Source organism: Theropithecus gelada, chromosome 6, assembly GCF_003255815.1.
Source record: "Theropithecus gelada isolate Dixy chromosome 6, Tgel_1.0, whole genome shotgun sequence".
Taxonomy (NCBI): Eukaryota; Metazoa; Chordata; class Mammalia; order Primates; family Cercopithecidae; genus Theropithecus; species Theropithecus gelada.
This window is the reverse complement of record NC_037673.1, coordinates 75,905,502-75,928,519: the sequence shown is the minus strand read 5'-3', so window position 1 is coordinate 75,928,519 and position 23,018 is coordinate 75,905,502. Positions and strand designations below refer to the sequence as shown.

General features: G+C 37.7%; 1 protein-coding gene across 1 annotated transcript in view; it reads right to left on the bottom strand.

The window, feature by feature from the left end:
* Positions 1–6,284: 6,284 nt before the first annotated feature.
* Positions 6,285–23,018, bottom strand: part of ZFYVE16 (zinc finger FYVE-type containing 16) — a 64,846-nt gene continuing 48,112 nt past the window's right edge. The window contains exons 15-18 of the mRNA XM_025388972.1: positions 12,809–12,971; positions 11,868–11,973; positions 10,867–11,034; positions 6,285–8,416 (exon numbers count right to left, since the gene is read on the bottom strand). Coding sequence (XP_025244757.1) covers positions 8,258–8,416; positions 10,867–11,034; positions 11,868–11,973; positions 12,809–12,971 — 596 coding nt within the window. The 3' untranslated portion in view covers positions 6,285–8,257. The remainder of the gene's footprint in view (positions 8,417–10,866; positions 11,035–11,867; positions 11,974–12,808; positions 12,972–23,018) is intronic.

The window sequence follows — 23,018 nt, the reverse complement described above, 5'->3', positions numbered from 1 at the left end:
TGAGACATGAAAGGATATGTCTGATATTTGCTTTAAAATGCTCCAGCAAAGAAATTAAAGGATGGATGAAGCAAAAGAGGCAAATCTTGATAGTGTTGACTTGGAGGACTTTGTAAGCTGGGTATATAGATTTTCATCCTACTATTTCCTTTACTTCTGAGTGTTTGGAAATTTTATGGTAAAAATAAGTCTAATTACTTTTTTGGCACAAAACGAGGGTTTTGTAAGTTAAGGGTACATGCTGCACTGGGGAAAGAATATAACAATTAGAATGTGACACACAGGCCCCAGTTTGAGTCTGGGGCTGCTTTTGGTGACATCTAAATAGGAGTAAAGGCGAGGCATGGTGGTTCACACATGTGATCCTAGCACTTTGGGAGGCTGAGGCAGGAGGAGACTCATCTCTACAAAAAAATAAAAAACGAGCCAGGTGTTTTGGCATGTGCCTGTAGTCTCAGCTAATCAGGAGGCTAAGGTGGGAGGATTGCTTGAGCCCAGGAAGTCGAGGCTGCAGTGAGCCATGATCACACCACTGCACTCCACCTGGGCCACAGAGCAAGACTGTCTCAAAATCAAAACAAAGCACTGCATGAATACATTTTCAGAGAGTCCTAATAGCTAGAAAGTGTTCCCTTAAATTCCAATTTAGTTTCTAGCTGTGTGACTTTGGTCAGATTACTCTCTCTCTGAGCTTGGTATCCAGTCTATGAAATGCAATAATAAATCACAGGGGAACTGGGTGCAGTGGCATGCACCTGTAGGATCAGCTACCTAGGAGGCTGAGGCAGGAGGATGGGTTAAGAGCCTAAGTTCAAGGGCTGTAGTGTGCCATGACTGTGCCTGTGAATAGCCACTGCACTCTAGGCCTGGGCAATACAATGAGACCCTGTCTCATAAATTAATTAATTAATTAAAAAATAAATTACAGGTAATATTCATTGTTCTGAAGTTTGCTTTGTCTGATAGCAAAATAACCACTCCAGCTTTGTCCCGTTTTCTTCTTCTTTTTAGTGTTTGCATGGAGTATCTTTTTCCAACCTTTTACTTTTTACCCTGCATGTACCATTGTATCATAAATGGCTTGTACAGATAGCGTATAATTTAGGTTAAAAAAAAATCCATCTGGCCGGGCACGGTGGCTCATGCCTGTAATTCCAGTCCTTTAGGAGGCCAAGACAGGCAGATCAGTTGAGGACAGGAGTTCAAGACCAGCGTGGGCAAAATGGTGAAACCCTATCTCTAATAAAAAGAAAGAAAAAATTAGCCAGGCATGGTGGTACATGCCTGTAATCCCAGCTACTCAGGAGGCTGAGGCAGGAGAATCACTTGAACCTGGGAGGTGGAGGTTGCAGTGAGCCAGGATCATGCCACTGCACTCCAGCCTGCATGAGAGTGAGAGTCAATCCAAAAAAAAAAAAAAAATTCCAATCTATGTGTTTTAGTTGCCATATTTAGACCATTTACATTTAATGTAATTGTTTTTATTTTTATTTTTAGGGACAGGGTCTTGCTCAGTGGTCCAGGCTGGAGTACAGTGGTATGATCACAGCTCACTGCAGTCTCAAACTACTGGACTCTAATGATCCTCCCACGTCAGCCTCCTGAGTAGCCAGGACTACAGGCATGCACTACCATGGTTGGCTAATTCTTTTATTTTAAATTTTATGCAGATACAGGGCCTCACTACATTGCCCAGTCTGATCTTGAACTCCTGGCCTCAAGTAATCTTCCTGCTTCAGCCTCCTAAAGTGTTGGGATCATGGACATTAGCCACCACACCTGGCCTACTGTGATTTTTGATACAGCTGGATTTAAGTGTACCATTTTATCATTAATTTTTCTTGTTGGTCTCTTACTTTCTTTACACTTGTTTTCCTTGCTGACTTTATTTTGAATTAATTATTTTTCCAAATTCCACTTTATATGCTGGCTTTTTAAACATATCTCCTTGCATAGTTTTTTAAAATGGTTGCTCTAGAGATGATCATTACATACTAAACTTTTTGTAACCTACTTAGAATTTTTACCACTTCAAGTGAAATTTAGAAACCTTACCATGTAGGTCCGTTTACTGTCCCCTTGGTGAGGATGCAGTTTTCATCTGTATTACATCTACATGCATTGAAAATCCCATCAGATGATGTTATAAAGTTTTTGTTTCAGCAGTTACATATATTTTAACAAACATATAAATTTATTTGGTTTATCCAGAGATTTGCCATTTTGGTTGCTCTTCCTTCTTTGCAATCATTTTCCATCCCCATGAACTTCCTTTAGCATTTCTGTTACAGGAGGACTACTAGCAATGAATTATTATAGCTTTCCTTCTTCTGAAAATGTCTTTATTTCAGCCAGGTATGGTGGCTCATGCCTCTAATCCCAGCACTTTGGGAGGCCGAAGCAGGTGGATCACCTGAGGTCAGGAGTTCGAGACCATCCTGACCAACATGGTGAAACTCCTCTCTACTACAAATACAAAAAAAGTAGCCAGGCATGGTACCACACACCTGTAATCCCAGCTACTCCTTGGGAGGCTCAGACAGGAGAACTGCTTGAACCAGGAGGTGGAGGTTGCAGTGAGCTGAGATCACACCACTGCACTCTAGCCTGGGCAACAGAGCAAGACTCCATCTCATTAAAAAAAAAAAAAAAAGTAAAGAAAAAAGAAAATCTCTTTATTTCATCTTCTTTCCTAAAGAATATATTTGCTGGATAAAGGATTCTGTGTTGATAGTTTTGCTGCTTTTTTAAAGCACTTTATAAATGTTGCTCCATGGTTTCTGATGAGAAATCTGCCATCACTGAAATCTTTGGTTCTCCTATATACAAAGTATTGTTTTCTGCCAGTTGCTTTCAAAATATTTTCTTTACACTTGGTTTCATCACTTTGATTATGATGTGCCTGGGTGCGGTTTTCCTTTTTGGGATTTGCTGTGCCAGTAGACCTGTTTTAAATAGAATACTATGTAAATGTATGTAAATACTTGTCTTTTGCCAAATATTTGGAAGTTTTCAACTATTATTTCTTCAGATATTTTTTCTTCCAATTGTTCTTTTTGGACTCCTAAGACATGAATATTAGACTGTTTGATATTGTCCTACAGATCCCCAAAGGTCTTCTCATTTTTTTCACTTTTTTCTCTTTGTCATTCAGACTGGATAATTTCTGCTCATGTATCTTCAAATTTACTGACTCTTCCCTCAGTCATCTTCATCCTGTTGTTGAGACCTTCCAGTTAATTTTGTTATTGTATTTTCAGTTCTACAATTTCCACTTGATTCTTTTTATAGCTTCTATGCTGAGACTTTTAGCTTTCCATTTATTTCAACAGTGTTTACCTTTACTTTATATATTTCCTTTGGAGAAATGTCTTCTTTACTTTGTGTAGCATGATTAAAATAACTAGTTTAACGGCCAGGTGTGCTGGCTCATGCCTGTAATCCCAGCACTTTGGGAGGCCCAGGCAGGCAGATCACTTGAGGTCAGGAGTTTGAGACCAGCCTGGCCAACAGGGTGAAACTCAGTCTCTACTAAAAATACAAAAAATTATCTGGGCATGGTGGTACACACCTGTAGTTCCAGCTGCTCAGGAGGCTGAGGCAGGAGAATCACTTGCACCCTGGGGGTGGAGGATGCAGTGAGCCAAGAGTATGCCACTGCACTCCAGCCTGGGTGATACAGACTGTCTCAAAAATAAATAAAAAATAAAATAACTAGTTTAAGTCTTTTTCTGATAATTCTGACATTTGGGTAACCTTAGAGTTGGCTCTTGTTCATTGTCTTTTCCCTGGAGAGTTGCTTAGGTTTCACTAGTTCTTTGCCAAGTAATTTTGGATTGTTTCTGGGATATATTTGGAATATTATGATATTCTCTATCCTGTTTAAATCCTCATAAGAATGTTTTTGTTTTGTTTTTTGTTTTAACAGACCATCAATCCAGTTAAGTTTCAAAGCACACATCCTGGCCGTTTTTTGGTGGCTGTGGTTCCAATGTTAGTTTTCACTGCCTTTGTTAAGCTGTTCTTTGCCCCAATTGTGTACCATCTGGTGGCTAATCTGAAACCTGGACAGTGGCCTACACTATAATTCAGGATTCAGAACCTTTGCTCACCTTGCTTCTGGTGAGTTTCACACATACACAGCTTGGGAGATGATCCCAGGATTTTATTCACAGTTTTAAGGGTTCTTTTCCTTTAGTTCCCTCCTATTTGTGATCTTACCTATACTCTGGTTTCTAGAACCCCATTCTTGGTTTCTGGCCAGAAAGTCAGGGCTTTAAGCCTCCCCACACCATTGCCAGTGTTCTGCCCTGCAATGTCTGCCACTAGTGCACCAGGGGTAAGAGAAGAGTGATACCTCTTTACTGCTGCGGGATTGATGTAGAGCAAGGAAAGTCCAGAAGGTTCCAAGTCATTACCCATGGTGTCTACTGTTGGGGAGGTGGGTCTTACTGCATCTTTCCTGAGGCTTAGAATAGTACAATTAAATTAAAAACGGTTTTGCCCCATAGCCTCCAACCTCCTTTCTGGTCCTCTGACTAGAAAGAGCAAATTGCTCCTTGGACTCTTTTTCTCTGTCAGCTAGCATTTCCAGTTGTCCTGTTAAATGTCTTTTTTCTTTTTCCTTTTTATTTAGTTTTTTGAGACAAGGTTTTGCTCTGTTGCACGATCACAGCTCACTGAAGCCTCAACCTTCTGGGCTCAAGTGATCCCCCCACCTCAGCCCCCATGAAGCTGGTACCACAGGCATAGCCACCACACCTGGCTATTTTTTAAAATTATTTTATTTTTTAGAGACAGTGTCTCTCTGTGTTGCTCACTTTGGTCTCAACCCAAGCTCACGTGATCATCCTGCCTTGGTCTCCCAAAGTGCTGGGATTACAGGTGTGAGCCACTGCACCTGGCCCTGTTATGTGTCTATGTGTGGATTTTCTAGTTTATTCTGTTTGGGATTTGTCTGGCTTCTACAATGTGTGGGGTCATGTCTTTCATCAGTTTTTAGAATTCTGCATTCTATCTAAGTATTTGCTCGGTCCTATTCTCACCTCTCCTCACAGCTAATGAAACACATTAGAATTTTTCACTGTATTCTCTATGGGTCTTCTGTTTTTTTCCAGCTGTCTCCCATGTTGCTCTGTGAATAGTTTCTCCTGAGTTATCTTCCAGTTTATAAATTACCCCTGATTGGCTGTGTTCTACTACATCTATTTACTGAGTTTTAAAGTGCAGTTTTTAATGCATATTCTTGAAATGTTTATATTCAGTTCTTTCCCAGATTAGCTCCACAACTTTTTATAGTATAGTTTCCCATCTCCTGCAAGTACATTCACACATCTGACTTTATTTCTTTTTGTTTGTTTGTTTGTTTGTTTTTTTGAGAGGGAGTCTCGCTCTGTCGCCCAGGCTGGAGTGCAGTGGCCGGAGCAAAGAAAACAAATCTAATACCTGTGTATAAAACAAATCTAATACTACATCTGTGAGTTTGTTTTCATTGCTTCAAGTAATTCTTGCCTCTAGAATCTAGTTTCCTTATATGACTACTTATTTTTTACTATGTGTTACTAGACATATTTGAAAAGTAATTTGAGGACTACAGTGAAATTATTTTCCATGGAAAGTATTTACATTTTACTTTCTCTGTCACCCGGAGGCATTACTAGTGTGGGAACACCTTAAAGGAAGTTCAGTGCTTAAGATTCTTTAGATCACTGGGGCAATTCCAAACTTGCCTGTTCTTTTACATTGATTCTTCCACCTCTGATTCATTATCATCCTAAAGGTGAAACTATTTGGGGATTTCAGCCTATTGTGTGGAGGGTCTCCTGTTATATGCATCACCTTATATGGGCCCTGAACTTTAATTTCTGTCCCCCTCACTCATAAGGTTGTCAGAGTAAGGATCCATGCTCGCTTCTCTTATTCTCTTTACTTTTGGACTAGGCATTCCTTATTGTCTGGAAAATCTCTTTGATGATTTAAGATTATTCTTGTATTTTAATCAGGAATTGTTTTCAACAGGAACATGATGTAAATATCCAAGCATGCAATTTTCAGAAACAGGAAGTTTCCCACAATTGAATCTTTGTTCCTACATGGCCAAATCCTACTCTTTTTGTTGTCATACTCTGCACTTAAGCGCATACTACTTGTGGCATGGAATCCATAAATGTTGATAAAGAACTATGTCTAATTCTGTCAGAACAATTAATCATTTTTAGAAATTTTTGCTTAGAAACCTGGTAAAGTGCTCTGCATGTAGCAAGTATAAAAACACACAAAGTTTGTTGAACAGCTGCATAAAACAGATGGGCTAGCTTTTACTTCATATTTCAAAATTCAGAGAAAGAGAGTAGTATTAAAAGACATAAGCCAAAAATAGATCATTGCAGACTGAGTACAAAGAACTATTCTATTTCTTCACTCTTAAAAAATTAAAATTTCAAATTACGTACCAATGACCAAATAAGTAACATTCAGAAACATACTATATATCTACAAAGAATACTTCAAAATGTGCCTCCAAACTTCAGGCACGTAATTCCAATTTTTATTGAATGTAGAGATTTTAAGAAAACAAATCCAAAGCTATTCCATCATGGAACAGCCCTCTACCATTTGGTTATTTTAAGACTGTGCAGTTACTTACACGGCAGAATACACACACTATATTAAGAAAACATAAATTGGGTTTGATATGCAATTGTTTTCATCTTACACCATTTCAATACATTTCACAAATTATAACAGGTTGTCATTTTAGTGAATATCTGCAACACTTTACATTGTTCATGAAGTAGCTACTTCCAGAAGGCTGATATTCTCCTCCAAATTGTCTTTGGCTAGTACTACAGATGTGATTCAGTCCAAACTATATGCCCAAACTGATTAAAATTCTCAGTCTCTCCTAGCTTGAGACCTCAGATCCTGAGTTATAACTTTGACTTGATCTTCAAGTTGAGATGCTTCATAAATATTTTTCTTAAAACAGGGCTATTTAACATAATTTATTTTTCTTGAAATATATCAGTGTTTTTGATACAAAAACATATTACACGTAAGAATATTTAAAGCATCAAAATAATGATTAAATTTTTTACATAAATGACAGGACTACAGTATGCCCCCCACTTTTTTGATGTTTGAAGAGGAAAGCTCTGTAACAATTTCAAATACATAGGATTTAACTTATGTTAATATCCTGTTATAAAAAATAACTACCATATAAAGAATTTAAAATATGCAAAAGTAATCAGTTCATTTAAATTTATACTTATACATTGGTGTCAGTGAAAATATGCTGAGTTGCCAAGAAATTTCTAAGGATTAAAGTGGAAGTAAAAAAACCTGTTTCAGGCTTCATTTATTGCTACATAATGACTACTTCAAGGGTCATCTGGCCTGTCGTCAGTCACTCTTAGAAGTGGTAAATACAGTGGTATACTTTGGAAGGAAAGGAGGAAAAAAATAATGCACTGTGATACAAAAATATTACCTATATATAAATTATTAAAGATTTATAAAACACATTCAGAATATGTTCTTGCTATAAAAACAATATACTTAAATATAGAAGCAAAAAGTCCTGAAGCACCCACAATTATTTTAATATCCATTTAATCAGGAAAAACTATATATATATGGATATATAATACATACATATGTAATAATTTGAGAAGAAAAAAGGCAAAATTCTGATTTTAATCCAAAAAGAGTTTATCTAATTATGGAGGTAGGTCTCCACTCCAATTATACAAATAAGTTATCAGCTTTATTCAAAGAATTGTAAGTCTAAGATCTCAAAACTGGTTTTTGTGCCACTGAAATACAATTTTGACAGACTTTAGAAACCAGTATTCTAACTGGCATATACACAAAACAGATATTTCCTTCATAAGGTTACATCTGAAAAGAGCCTCATTAAAATCATTATTGGCATAAAGAGGTATACCTAAGTGCAGATACTTTGGCTTAGCATTTAAATAACACAGTAAATGCTACAAATTTCTTAGAAGAAATCTTTGTCTTTTTAGTACTTAAATTAATTGTAAAGCTTCAAAAAGTATGGATCTCTTAAATTTTTAGATATTTAAATATTGTGCTAATGATTTGAAAAGATCATTCCTGCCTAAAGAGTAAAGCTTATGTGTTTCAAAAATCAGACATATTTATACTTTTAGTGTTTGTGGCATTTCAGCTTTAGTGCTGGAGTTAGTTTTAACAAATCAGGTTGCAATATGTAATACGGCACATTCTTTCACTAAAAAAGATGTTCTATAATGAAAAACACTAATTCTATTTCTAATGGTAAACTAGAGTTGGAGGTCCCACCATGGATCACAGGTATCAGAGCACTATCAAGATCATTTAGATAATGCTGAGGCAGAAGTTGGCCTTCAGATCCTGCCTGAAATTCAACCTGGAAAAAAAAAAAACATCTTGATAAGAAAATGAGCAATCTTGTCTAGCTCAGAATGTGAATATAAAATAAGTGAAATATTTTAAAATATCAGTTCAAGCATGTTAAATAAAATATTGATATATTTATTTTAAAAATTCTACATTCTCCTGTATCTTTTATCTGTCTACTACATAAATTATAATTGTCCCTCCCCATATATCATAAAGATAAAATTCCACTATGTCATACTTTATGTTTCCTCTAAATGAACACATAATAAATTAGAGGGATTAAGCTTTGAATAACTGCCGACACTACTTAAATTAAAAACCCCATGGTATTAAAAATACTTAAATTTCAAATTTGTTATTGCAATAAATTAGACTCTAACGTTGGTGCAAATTACGTTTTAATACATTTGGCTAAAAAAAAATTTACAGTGCTTACTCAAATAACAAATAGTGGGTGCTTCCTTGAAAAGAGGGCTTTTAATAGTGAGATAAAAACAAAACCCCTTTTCCAGTGAGAACTATGAGTAAAACATATCCTGGCTGAAGAAAAGCAAACCTTCAGCATATGAACTCACCCATGTTTAGATTAACTATTCTAATGAAGTCTGATTTGAAAATCTATATTGGATGTTGGAAAGAGTTACTTGGATGTCAGGAAGAGAACTTTCAGTTCAAATCTGTTAGGAAAATAAATATTCCTATTCCTAAAAAATTAGAAATATTTTCCTAACAGATTTGAACTGAAAGTTGAAAGAAAAACCAATTGTTTTTACATGCAAAATGATTATCACTCCTTGTTAAGAGAAATATGCATTAAAATAACACCGGGGGCCAGGCGTGGTGGCTCACACCTATAATCCCAACACTTTGGGAGGCCGAGGCAGGAGAATTGCTTGAGCCCAGGAGTTCAAGACCAGCCTGGGAAACACAGTGAGACCCCATCTCTTTAAAAAGTAATAATATTAATAATAACGCGGTATTAGTTTTTACCTATCAAATTGTCCAAGTTCAAAAGTTTGATTATATACTTCTTTGATAAGGATGTGGGGGAGGCCAGGTGCAGTGGCTCACATCTATAATCCCAGCACTTTGGGAGGCCAAGGTGGGCGGATCACGTGAGGTCAAGAGTTCAAGACTGGTCCAGCCAACATGGTGAAACCCCATGTCTGCTAAAAATACAAATATTAGCAAGGTGTGGTGGCACATGCCTGTAGTCCCAGCTACTTGGGAGGCTGAGGCAGGAGAACTGCTGGAACCCAGGGGGTAGAGGCTACAGTGAGCCAAAATCATGCCACTGCACTCTAGCCTGGGTGGCAGAATGAGACTCTGTCTCAAAAAAAGGATGTGGGGGAAAGAGCTCTCACAAATTGCTGGAGGAAATAAATATAAATTGACATAACCTCTATATGGGATAATATGGTAACATCTATTGAGTATATACTCAGGCCTGGAAATTCTACTCAGAATTCTCCTTATAGATATACTTATACTATGTAAAAGCAAAATATTGTGGACAACCTGAATGTCTATCAACATATGTCAAATATGCACGAATAACGAGTTAGATAAATTATGGTACATTTATATAATCAACTACTATGCCACTTTTTAAAAAAATGTATACTAGTACTAATATCTTTAAGATATATTAAAAAAGGTAAAAAATCTGTAAAAGGGGGAGATGAAAAAGGAGGACACACACTTATTTGCTTGTACATGCATAAAATCACAAAGAATACATAAGAAATGAGTAACACTGATTGCTTGGCCGGAGAGGGAGGATAAAGAAAAGTATGGAGGTGAACTGATGGGTTGGATGTCAACAGTAGGAAAGACATTTCCAAGGCTGTTGCCTTATACAACTCTACTGGGAACCATTTACATTGTAGTCTGGAGTTATTATCTCGAGTCCACCAGTTACATAGAATACAGTGTGAATGCTGCTCTCTGCAAATATTCAGTGAGGTGGTCCTGTTATATATACACTTTTAGACTTTTAAGATTTTAAATCATGTACATATAGAATCTAATCAGAATAAGTAAATTTAAAAACCTACCTATAAAAGGCAGAGTAGTCATGGAGAAAGGTTCAGTAAACTATGGCCTACAGGCCAAACTTGGCCCCATTGGGTAAACAAAATTTCACTGGAACATAGCCACACTTATTTGTTTACATACTGTGAATGGCTGCTTTCCCAATATAATGGTAGTGTTGAGTAGTTGTGAAAGAAACCATACTGCCTACAATGTCCAAAATAGTTACTGTCTGTTCTTTTACGAAAAAAGTTTGCTGACCCGTTGTGGAGATTAATACAGATAATATATGTGAAGTGTGTAGCACACATTTGATGCTCAACAATTTTCATTCTCTTTCATCTCAAAAGGTTGAAGAAAAACTTCACTATTTTAATATGCAATACATTCATTTCAAAAATACATCACAAAAACAGGCCTCACCATATCAGTGTCAGTGGAAACTCTGAGTCCAATTTTATTCATCCCATTACTCTTCAGAGTTTTCAGGTGAGGGCACAGGGCAGCACTACAAGCCATGGCTATTTCTTTTGCAAACTGATAACAAGTTGATAAAATAGATAAATCCTGGTCCTTTAGAAAGTAGAACACCTGAAATATATTTAATTAGGCAACAAGTCATGATTAAAATTAAAGGTAACTTTAAAATGCAACAATTGCTGCTTTCAATTCAAGTTTAATTAAATTCCAATGTAAAGTACCATGAAAATCATTAGTTGTGAGAATTCAATATCAATAGCTTGATCTGTACTATAAGTAAAAACATAAAACCAAAAGTTATGGTAAATATGGAAACGTCTCAGCAATTTTTGCCTGAAGTTAATTTGTAGCAAGGAAAGCCTTATTAAATCAGTATGAGTCTATCCTGTAAAGAACACCTATATGAAGTTAAGATAAAACAAATCATGTTCCATTGTGCCTATATTCTCTATAGGTTCTATTTTGCACATGTAATAAAATCACAAAGAATGCATAAGAAATAAATATGAGGGGGAATAAGGAGGTAGACTAAGGAGTTGGGGGTCTATAGTTTCATATCCTCTAATTTAAAGAAAATACTAAAGCATGAAAAAATAACTTTCATATGTGAATGGTGATTATAAATAAATGACAATAAAATATCTTATTTTTCATAATATCTGAGGAAAATGAAAATATGGTCAAGTAACATATTACAGTACTAAGATGGCAATGCTGGCAACACAGATGGTAGGCAGTACCACCATTTGATAGCCTGAACTAACCCTATGGAAATCCAATTCTGGTGTATAAAAGTCTGGGGTGGAAATGTGTGTGTCTCAAAGTGTAGCATAAAAAGTATAATAAGCTACGCATAAATATTTAGAGATTGAGTATGCACAATCTCCAAAGAACAAAAATCATACTGAAACACAGCATGTAAAGGGACCTTCTTTCTTAGCTACCTCGGTACACTTTACAATCTTCTCATCAGTTTCAAAATCTGCTTCCAGTTTTATTTTTTCACTTGGAAATCCTTGTAATGACATTCCATCCACTGAACTGGTAACACTATGAAATAAAACATAATACAATAGAATTATTGGCACCAATGTGTTTTTTGAAATGAATTATTAGATTTGAACAGACAGAATAAGAGAAAAAATATAAAAGAAGATATCTCCATTATATACAAAATAATTAAATCTGTAGTTCATATTCATTTACCAAGATTTCTTGATTGTGTAGTAATCTTTTTTTGTTCATCAATAAATTATATCTCCTTTTTCATATGCCCAATTCAGACCTGAAGTTTAAAATACCTTAGATAGTCTAATAAAAAAGCTGCCTCATGAATTCAAAAACTCTGTTTTGGAATCCTTCAGCCCTCTTCTCCCTTCTTTGCTCCAGATCCCTTAGCCAATCTCAAAAAAAGAAAGAAAATGGGTAACTGAAGAGAGGAAGGAGTGGCAGTAATAATCTGTAAGGCCTCTAATGTAAATATTATTAAATTCAGTTGTTTGTATTTATAGTGAATCAAAATAATACAGTATATATCTTCCAAAGGGAATCTTTTACTTATGTGACAAAAATAGGTACCATCTGAAAGAAAAAGTGTCTTGCTTTTCTCAGCTGTGGCATCAAGCCCACACTGCTACACAATGGATGTTTCATCATCAAGCCCCTCCCAAATAGACCATCCTAGCCCAAAAACCACACCACCATTTATGAAGCTAGTTAGGTACATGTTTGAAAAACAGATTGCATTCATTAATTTGAGTAAAGGCATTTAAATTGATGGTATAAAAATTGATTCGTTCATAAAATACTTAATTTTATTAATAGGATGTTTTAATCCTGCACTTCCCTTCAAATCAATTATATTTTAGAATTTAAAAATTCCTACCCTTTGTTTCCTTTTTCTTCAGCATCTACCCAGCAGATATCCACGTATTCTCTCAGGTCTACTGCATCAACTTTCCCACACGTAATTTTAAAGTCTTTCTGCTCTCGTAAAGCTAGCCGCAAGCCATTCATGGTCTCTGGAGTTATTTGTACCATTAAGCCATCTAGAAATGAGAGTAAGTTTCACATTTCTTTTGCCAAATACCAATGTGTATATCTAAGCCATAAAATTTGCTACCAAAATATGTTCTGTGTAAGATTCAAGTTTTAAATCATTTGCTAATCATCTTAATGGTTGTTTTCCACTAGGAAATAAGTATTTTGCAAAGTTAAGAATTTTTTTTTAAGGTTGAAACAAAGATGAGAATTTCTGCTTCTGGCTATGATGAAATAACTCGTACCAGATAGCCCTTTCATGACAACCAACCCTAAGACTAGATAAAATATATGAGATAACTGTTTTTAGGTTCTGGACAATAGGCAGTGCAATACTGAGATCCCTAGAGGGAATCTGAAGAGGTTAAGCCCACAGTTATCTCCAGGCACAGAGAGGAAATTATTCCCAGACAGAGAGTCCTTACTCTCTGCCCTGGGCTCTCTGCCTGGGGATAATTTCTTCAAGGTGACCCACTAAGTCTACAATGGCCCTATTGGCTGAGAACTCAGAGATAAAGAGTTCGGTGAAGCCTAGAATCTGCAGTCAGGACACTTAAGAGTGGGGCACTAGAAAACTGCATGGAAGACTTTGAAGTCTTTGGACTAGAACTGGGGACACAATAACAGAGTGAGACTAGATGAGGCTTAAACATAGCATAGTGTTATAGCATGGGGAACAGAATGGAAATAATAGAAGTTAAATAATGTTGGGGAATTTGGTCATGTGGACCAACCAAAGTGAATAGACTTTATTAACACCTGATTAACAAACATTGTAGACAAGCCAAAACGAAGCCCTTACAAAATCTATAGGCAAAATAGATTTGAAGACTGAGTACTGTCAAATTAGTGGGGACTGGGAAACACCTTAGGATTTCTACAAATCCATCTTAATAAAGTGAAAAATCAAATCTATACAATGTCAAGGTTATTAACCATGAAACTGCCTACTAAAACATAAACAAACCTTCTTCAGCAAAATGTAATTAGAATCTAGTTTCTAAAGCATGTAACAATGACAAATACACAACCAAAAATTACTAGACAGGCCAGGTGTGGTGGCTCACAAATGTAATCCCAGTGCTTAGGGAGGCCAAGGAGGGAGTATCTCTTAAGGCCAGGAGTTCAAGACCAGCCTGGACAACACAGTGAAACCCCATCTCTACAAAACATTCAAAAATTAGCCAGGTGTGGTGGTGTGCACCTGCAGTCCCACCTACTCAGGAGGCTGATGCAGGAGGATCACTTAGCCCAGGAGTTCAAGGCTGCAGTGAGCTATGACTGTACCACTGTACTCCAGCCTGGGCAACAGAGTGAGAGCCTGTCTCAAAAAAAAAAAAAAAATCACTAGACAGAAATGAGAAAATGTGACCCCTTCGGCAACTGAAGCCAACTTCAAGATGGCCAATTAAGCATATAAAAATGTTAAAAGAGCTATAATAAATATATTCAAAGACAGGCTGGGAGCAGTGGCTCATGCCTGTAATCCCAGCACTTTGGGAGGCCAAGGCGGGCGGATCATGAGGTCAGGAGATCGACACCATCCTGGCTAACACGGTGAAACCCTGTCTCTACTAAAAATACAAAAAATTAGCCGGGCGTGGTGGCAGGCGCCTGTAGTCCCAGCTACTCAGGAGGCTGAGGCAGAAGAATGGCTTGAACCCGGGAGGTGGAGCTTCCAGTGAGCCAAGATCGTGCCACTGCACTCCAGTCTGGGCAAAAGAGACTCCATTTCAAAAAAAAAATATATATATATATACACACACACACACACACACACATATGTATGTATATTCAAAGACCTACAGGAAACACATTCAAAGAATAAAAAGCAAATATGGGCTACATAAATGTATAATAAATCTTGAGAGAAATACCAACTGGAAAAAGAAACAAAAAGAAATTCTGGAACAGGAAAGTACAATCTAACTAAAACTGAAACCTCAAAGGAAAGACTTAACAGTAGACTAAAGAAAGCAAAAAAAGAACTGGAGAAAATAAAGAAAAATCAGAATAAATAAAGGAAAGTATCCAATCTGAAGAACACAAAGAAAAAACATTGAAGAAAAAATGAGCAGAGCATCAAGAATCTATGGGATGACGCAAAACAATCTAACACACACGTACATATATTTGCGTACACAGACACAGACACACACACACACACACACACACACACACACACACAGTGACAGAGTCCTAGAAGAAGAGAGACTGGGATCTAGGCACACATAGTTAAGCTGATAAAAAACAAATATAAAGATGGTATCTCAAAAACAGACTGATGCCAATGGCTCACACCTGTAATCCCAGTATTTTGGGGAGGCTGAGGTGGGAGGATCACTTGAGTCCAGGAGATTGAGACCAGCCTGGACAACATAGGAAGTCCTCATCTTTACAATTTTTTTTTTTAATTAGCCAAGCATGGTGGCATGTGCTTGTAATCCCAACTACTCAGAGGCTGAGATGGGAGGATCGCTTGAGCCCAGAAGTTCAAGCCCCAGCCTGCACGACATAGTGAGACCTTGTCTCTACAAAAAAACAAAACAAAACAAAATAGCCAGGTGTGGTGGTGTGTGCCTGTAGTCCTAGCTACTCAGGAGGCTGAGGTGGGAGGACTGCCTGAGCCTGGGAGGTTGAGGCTGCAGTGAGCCATGATCATGCCACTGCACTCCCACCTGGGTAAGAATGAGATCCTGGGTGAGAATGAGTCTCAAAAAAAAAAAAAAAGAAAGAAAGAGACAGAAAAGAAATAAGAGGAAAAATATTTGGATCTCTCAAATTCCATTATCAGAGTGACAGATATGGCACATAAAAATGAATCATAAAAGTTCACTTCTTAAAAGGTATTAATTGATAAACATGGATCCAGACAGGTGTGCTTACGATTATTGCTTCTATTATATTAAGAGTCCCAGTCAGTAACCAAAATAAATAAATAAAGAGCATAAGAATTGCAAAGAAAAAAGCAAAATTACACAATTTGATTATATAATTTTAGCTACACAGAAAAGTCTAAAAGAATCTACAGATAAATTATTATAAATAAGAGTATATAATGTAGCTGAATATAAGTTTAAAAATGCAGAGATAAATTTATTTCTACATACCAGAAACAGATTACAATTTTAATTTAATAAGATACTATTTACATCGGCAATAAAATCTATAAGGTAAAGGAATAAATCAAGAAAATATATACAAGGCCTAAACCAAAAATCATAAAGTCACGTACCACAAAACAACATTTCAGTCAATGAGGGATCACATATACAACAGTAATCCCATAAGATTATAATACAGTATTTTTTACTGTGCCTTTTCTGTGTTTAGATATGTTTAGATACACAAATGCCATCATATTATAATTGTCTACCATATTCAGAACAGTAACATGCCGTACAGGTTCACAAACTAGGAGCAATTGGCTATACCATATAGCCTAGGTATGCACTAGACTATACCATCTAGGTTTGTGTAAGTGCACTCTGTGAAGTTTGCACAATGACAAGATTGCCTAATGAAACGTTTCTCAGAATGTATCCCCATCACTAAGCAACACATAACTGTAGATTTGAAATAAGGTGAGAGTCTACTATATGGATAGGAACACTGAAAATGGAAAATGTGCCAATTTTCTCAAAATTAAGCTAATGATTTAATGCAACCCCAAATAAAAATTCCCATGGACCTTTTGTAAACCTGACAAGTTGATCCTGAAATTAATATGAAAAATCGAAGGATTTACACTGGCCAGGACACTACTGAAAAGAAGAATAAAGCATATGGGTGCCATCAACCTCCTGAGTAGCTTGGGGTACAGGTGCATGCCACCATGAAGTTTTCATTTTAATTACTGTAATTTTGAACTCCAGAATTTATATATTTTTCTTATAATTTTATCATTTCTATTACTTCATTGATATTCTGTTTGGTTAGACATCATTCTCATGCTTTCCTTTGGTTGTTTAGACAGAGTTTCCTTTAGTTGTCTGAACGTATTTTAAATAATTGATTTACACCCTTTGTCTTGTAAGTGTAATGTCTTTGTTTCCTTAGGGACAGTTCCTGTTACTTGCTTTTCCCTTCACGTATAGACCATATTTTCCTGTTTCTTTGCATATCTGGCAATTTTATGTTGAAAATGAGACATTTTAAGTAATTAATGAGGCAACCCTGGAAATCAGATTTTGTCTTCTCCACCGTTTGTTTTTGTTGCTGTTTGTTGTTATGTGGCTTTTTTGAACTAATTCTGTAAAATCTGCATTCTTTGTCATACATATAAGTCTCTGCTGAGTTAGCTTCTTAGTTGTCTAATTATTGAACTGAGATATCCTTAAATGCCTGAAACCAGTAACTATCCTAGTCTTTGCTGGAAGGTCTATGTGCTTGTTAGGGCATGCCTTCAACATTCAAGTCAGGCAGTGGACAACTCTACCTTGGCTATCACTTCCTGCTTGTGCAGAGGCTCAAGGTCCATCTGAGGTGGACACATAGGACCTTCCCAGGTCTTTCCTGGGCATGTGCACAGCCTTGTACTTGCAACTTGCATGTGACCCCTTACCAACATAGCATTCTCCAGCTTTTACTTTTAACCTTTAGATTTACCTGTTGTTTGCCTCAATTGTTATCCACAGCTCTATTTAACCACAGAGGCTGGTTAAATACTTGCTGTATGCATAATCATTCCATTTTGACAAATGCTCCCTGAGAAAAGATTTTTCCCACTGGGTAAGCTTAGAGTCAGGACAAGTAAAACAGCCTTGTAAGTAGGGTCTTCCAGGAAACCACCTGAGAAGTCAAATGACAACCGTCTGATAGTAAGTTTTTGAAGGAGCTCCAACCCCTTACTGCCCCCACCATTGGCTATAAGCCTGCTGGTTTTCAAGGATTCTGCTGTGCTGCAGAAGAGAGGATAGGTATAGGGCAAGTTAAAATAACAGAAAGCTTGCTATTCTTACCAAGATTCTGTCATTTTTTTCTTTAATAAACCATCCCCAATTGCTATAAACTTTTGGTTAATTTCCAGAGTTCTGAAAGAGTTGCTTCTGATTCTTTGCCAGTTTCCTCATTCCTTTTATGGGGCAGAGTATTTTTTGAGGTTTTCAGTGTGGCAACTTTCACTAATGTCATCCTCCAGAGTATCTCAGTTACACAGCTTTATAGGAAACCCTTTTATCCAAAGAAATAGGAAAATATGGCCTATATACGAAGGGAAAAGCAAGTAACAGGGACTGTCCGTAAGGAAACAAAGACATTACACTTACTAGACAAAGGGTATAAATCAATTATTGTAAATATGCTCAGACAACTAAAGGAAACTATGTCTAAAGAATCAAAGAAAGTATGAGAATGATGTCTAACCAAACAGTATCAATGAAATGATATAAATTACAAAATTATAAGAAAAAAATACAAATTCTGGAGTTCAAAATTACTATTAAAATGAAAACTTCACTAGTGGAGTTCAACAACAGATTTGATTAGGCAGAAGAATTTGTGAATCTGAAAAGAGACCAACTAAGACTACCCAGTCTGATGAACAGGAAGAAAAAAGAAGAAAAATGAACAGAACCTCAGAGACGTTGTGGGTATATCATCAAGAATAACAACATATGCGGCTGGGCAGAGTGGCTCATGCCTGTAATCCCAGCACTTTGGGAGGTTGAGGCAGGTGGATCACCTGAGGTCAGGAGTTCGAGACCAGCCTGGCCAACATGGTGAAACCCTGTCTCTACTAAAAGTACAAAAAATTAGCTGGGCGTGGTGGTGGGCGCCTGTAATCCCAGCTAACGGGAAGCTGAGGCAGGAGAAACGCTTGAACCCGGGAGGCGGAGGTTGCAGTGAGTCAAGATCGCGCCATTGCACTCAAGCTTGGGCAACAACTGGGAAACTACATCTCAAAAAAAAAAAAAAAAGAATACCAATATATGCATAATGAAAAACACTAATCTGAACATCTAAGAATCACGGAGAATTCCAAGTACACTATAAACGCAAAGGGATCCAGCCCTAAACACATCATAGTCAAATTGTGAATGACAAAGAGTGACATGAAAGCAGCAACAAAGCAAATCATGACATACAAAGGATTTCAAATAAAATTAACTGCTGACTTCCTAATCAGAAACTATGTAGAGGCCAGGCACAATGGCTCATGCCTATAATTCCAATGCTTTGGGAGGGTGAAGCAGGAGGAATGCTTGAGCCCAGGAGTTTGAGACCAGCCTGGGCAACACAGTGAGATCCTGTCTCTACAAAAAATAGAAGAAAATTAGCTAGACATGGTGGTACATGTCTGTAGTTCCAGCTACTCAGGAGGCTGAGATGGGAGGGTCGTTTGAGCCCAAGAGTCAAGGCTGTAGTGAGCTGTGATTGTGCCACTGCACTCCAGCCAGGGTGACAAAGCTAAATCCTGTCTCAAAAAAAAAGAAAGAAAGAAAAGGAAAAAAAAAAAAGAAACCACGGAGGCCAGAAGACAGTGGAAAGACATATTCAAAGTGCTAAATGAAAAATATTATTAACCAGAAAGTCTACATCCAGCAAAACTCTTCTTCAAAAATGAAGAAGAAATTAGCACATTCCCATATAAACAAAAACAGAGAAAACGTGTTGCTGGCGCATCTCAAGTACAAGAACTACTAAAGGGAGTCCCTCACACTTAAATAAAAGGATGCTAGACAGTAACTTGAATGCACATGAATAAAAGAATAGGTAAGGTAACTACATAGGTTAATATATAAGAACATAAATGTATTTTGGGTTGTAACTCTTTCCTCTTCTCATTTAAAAAACATCTGCATAAATCAATAATTATAAATCAGTGTTGATGGGCACATAATGTATAAACACGTAGTTTGTATGGCAATAACAACACAAAGGAGGAGAGAGGAAATGATAAACAGGAGTAAACTTTTTATATACTATGGAAATTAAATTGGTATTTATCTGAATTATATTGTTAAAACATTTAGGTATTAACTGTAATGCCTATTAAATAACTAAACAAAAATATTAAAAGAAATGACAAGTGAATTAAAATGGCACACTAGAAAATATCTAACACAAAAAAAATATCTAACACAAAAAAACAGTAGGGAAGGAACAGAGAAACAAAATGTAATTGACAAACCTTTACTAGAATAACCAAGAAAAAAAGAAGATTCAAATTACTAAAATCAGCAATTAATGAGGGGACATTACTACCAACATCACAGAAATAAAGGATTATAAGGGAGTACTACGAAGAATGCTATGCCAACAAATTAGATAACATAAATGAAATGGATAAATTCTTAGTGATGTGGTTAGGCTTTGTGTCCCCACCCAAATCTCATCTTGAATTCTAATCCCCATAATCCTCACATGTCAAGGGAGAGAACAGGTGGAAGTAACTGAATCATGGGGGCAGTTTCCCCTATGCTGTTCTTGTGATAATGAGACAGTTCTAGAAAGATCTGATGGTTTTATAAGGGGCTCTTCCCCTTAGCTCAGCACTTCTACCTGCCGCCTTGTGAAGAAGGTGCTTTGCTTCCCCTTCACCTTCTGCCATGATCATAAGTTTCCTGAGGCTGTGCTGAACTGTGAGACAATTAAACCTCTTTCCTTTATACATTACCCAGTCTCGGGTATGTCCTTATATAGCAGCATGAGAACGGACTAATACAGTAAATTGATACCACACAGAGTGGGGTGTTGCTATAAAGATACTTGAAAATGTGGAAGTGACTTTGGAACTACATATCAGGCAGAGGTTGGAACAGTTTGGTGGGCTCAGAAGAAGAGAGGAAGATGTGGGAAAGTCTGAAACTTCCTAGCGACTTGTTGAATAGCTTTGACCAAAATGCTGATAGTGATATGGACAATGAAGTCCAGGCTGAGGTGATCTCAGATAGAGAGGAGGAACTTGTTGGGAATGAGAATAAAGGTGACTGTTGCTATGCTTTGGCAAAGAAACTGGCAGCATTTTGCCCCTGCCCTAGAGATCTGTGGAACTTCGAACTTGAGAGAGATAATTTAGGGTATCTGGCAGAAGAAATTTCTAAGCAGCAAAGCATTCAAGAGGTGATTTAGGGGCTCTAAAAAGCATTAAGTTTTATGCATTCACAAAGAGATACGTTGGAATTGAAACTTATGTTTAAATGGGAAGCAGAGCATAAAAGTTTGGAAAATTTGCAGCCTGACAATGCAATAAAGAAAAACCCATTTTCTGAGAAGAAACTTGCATAAGTAATGAGGAGCCAAACATTAATCCCCAAGACAATGGGGGAAAATGTCTCTAGGGCATCTCGGAGACCTTCACAACAGCCCCTCCCATTACAGGCCTGGAGGTCTAGGAGGGAAAAATGGTTTTGTGGGCCAGGTACAGGGCCTTACTGCTTTGTGTAGTCTCAGGACTTGGTGCCCAGTGTCTCAGTCATGGCTAAAGGGGCCAACATACAGCTCAGGCCATTGCTTCAAAAGGTGCATGCCCCAAGCTTTGGTGGCTTACAGGTGGTGTTGGGCCTGTAGGTGCACAGAAGTCAAGAACTGAGATTTGGGAATCTCCACCTAGATTTCAGAGGATGCATGGAAATGCCTGGAGGTCCAGGCAGAAGTTTGCTGCAGGCGTGGAGCCCTCACGGAGAACCTCTGCTAGGGCAGTGTAGAAGGGAAATGTGGGGTTGGAGCACTCACAAAGAGTCCCCACTGGGGCACTGCGTAGTGGAGCTGTGAGAAGAGGGTAACCATACTCCAGACCCCAGAATGGTAGATCCACCAACAGCTCGTACTGTGTGCTTGGAAAAGTGCCAGACACTCAACGCCAGCACATGAAAACAGCTGTGAGAGGCTGTACCCTGCAAAGCCACAGGGCCAGAGCTGCCCAAGGCTGTAGAAGCCCACCTTTTACATCAGCATGACCTGGATGTGAGACATGGTGTCAAAGGAGATCATTTTAGAGGTATAAGATTTGATTGCCCTGCTGGATTTCAGACTCGCACGGGGCCTGTAGTGCCTTCATTTTGGCCAATTTCTCACATTTGGAACGGGTGTATTTACCCAATGCCTGTACCCTAAATGTAGCTGGGAAGTAACTAACTTGCTTTTGATTTTACAAGCTCATAGGCAGAAGGGACTTGCCTTGTCTCAGATGAGACTTTGGACTTGGACTTTTGGGTTAATGCTGGAATGTGTTAAGATTTTGGGAGACTGTTGCAAAGACATGTTTGTGTCTTGAAATGTGAGGACATGAGATTTGGGAGGGGCCAGGGGAAGAATGATATAGTTAGGCCTTGTGTCCCTACCCAAATCTCATTTTGAACTGTAATCCCCATTAATCCCCACATGTCAAGGGAGAGACCAGGTGGAGGTAACTGGATCATGGGGGCAGTTTCCCCCATGCTGTTCTAATGATAGCAAGTGAGTTCTCACAAGATCTGATGGTTTTATAAGGGGCTCTTCCCCCTTAACTCAGCACTTCTCCTTCCTGCTGCCTTGTGAAGAAGGTGCCTTGCTTCCCCTTCACCTTCCACCACGACTGTAAGTTTCCTGAAGCCTCCCCAGCCATACTGAACTGTGAGCCAATTAAACCTCCTTCCTTTGTAAATTACCCAGTCTCAGGCAGTTCTTCATAGCAGTGTGAAAACGGACTAACACACTTAGAAAGCCACATATTAACATAATTGATTAAAAAAGAATTAGAAAATCTAAATGTATGGACAGAATTGTGTTCCCCCAGAATTCGTATGTTGAAGCCCTAACCCCCAAATATAACTGTATTTGGAGTTGGGCCTTTAAGGAGGTAATTAAAGCTAAATAAAGTCATAAAGGTGAGGCCTTAATCTGAAAGGACTGGTGTTTTTTTGTTTTTTGTTTGTTTGTTTGTTTGTTTGTTTTGAGACAGTCTCTCACTCTGTCACCCAGGCTAGAGTGCAATGGCACGATCTCGGCTCACTGCAACCTCTGCCTCCCAGGTTCATATGATTCTCCTGCCTCACCCTCCCAAGTAGCTGGGATCACAGGCACCCACCACTATGCCCAACTAATTTTTGTATTTTTAGTCGAGATGGGGTTTC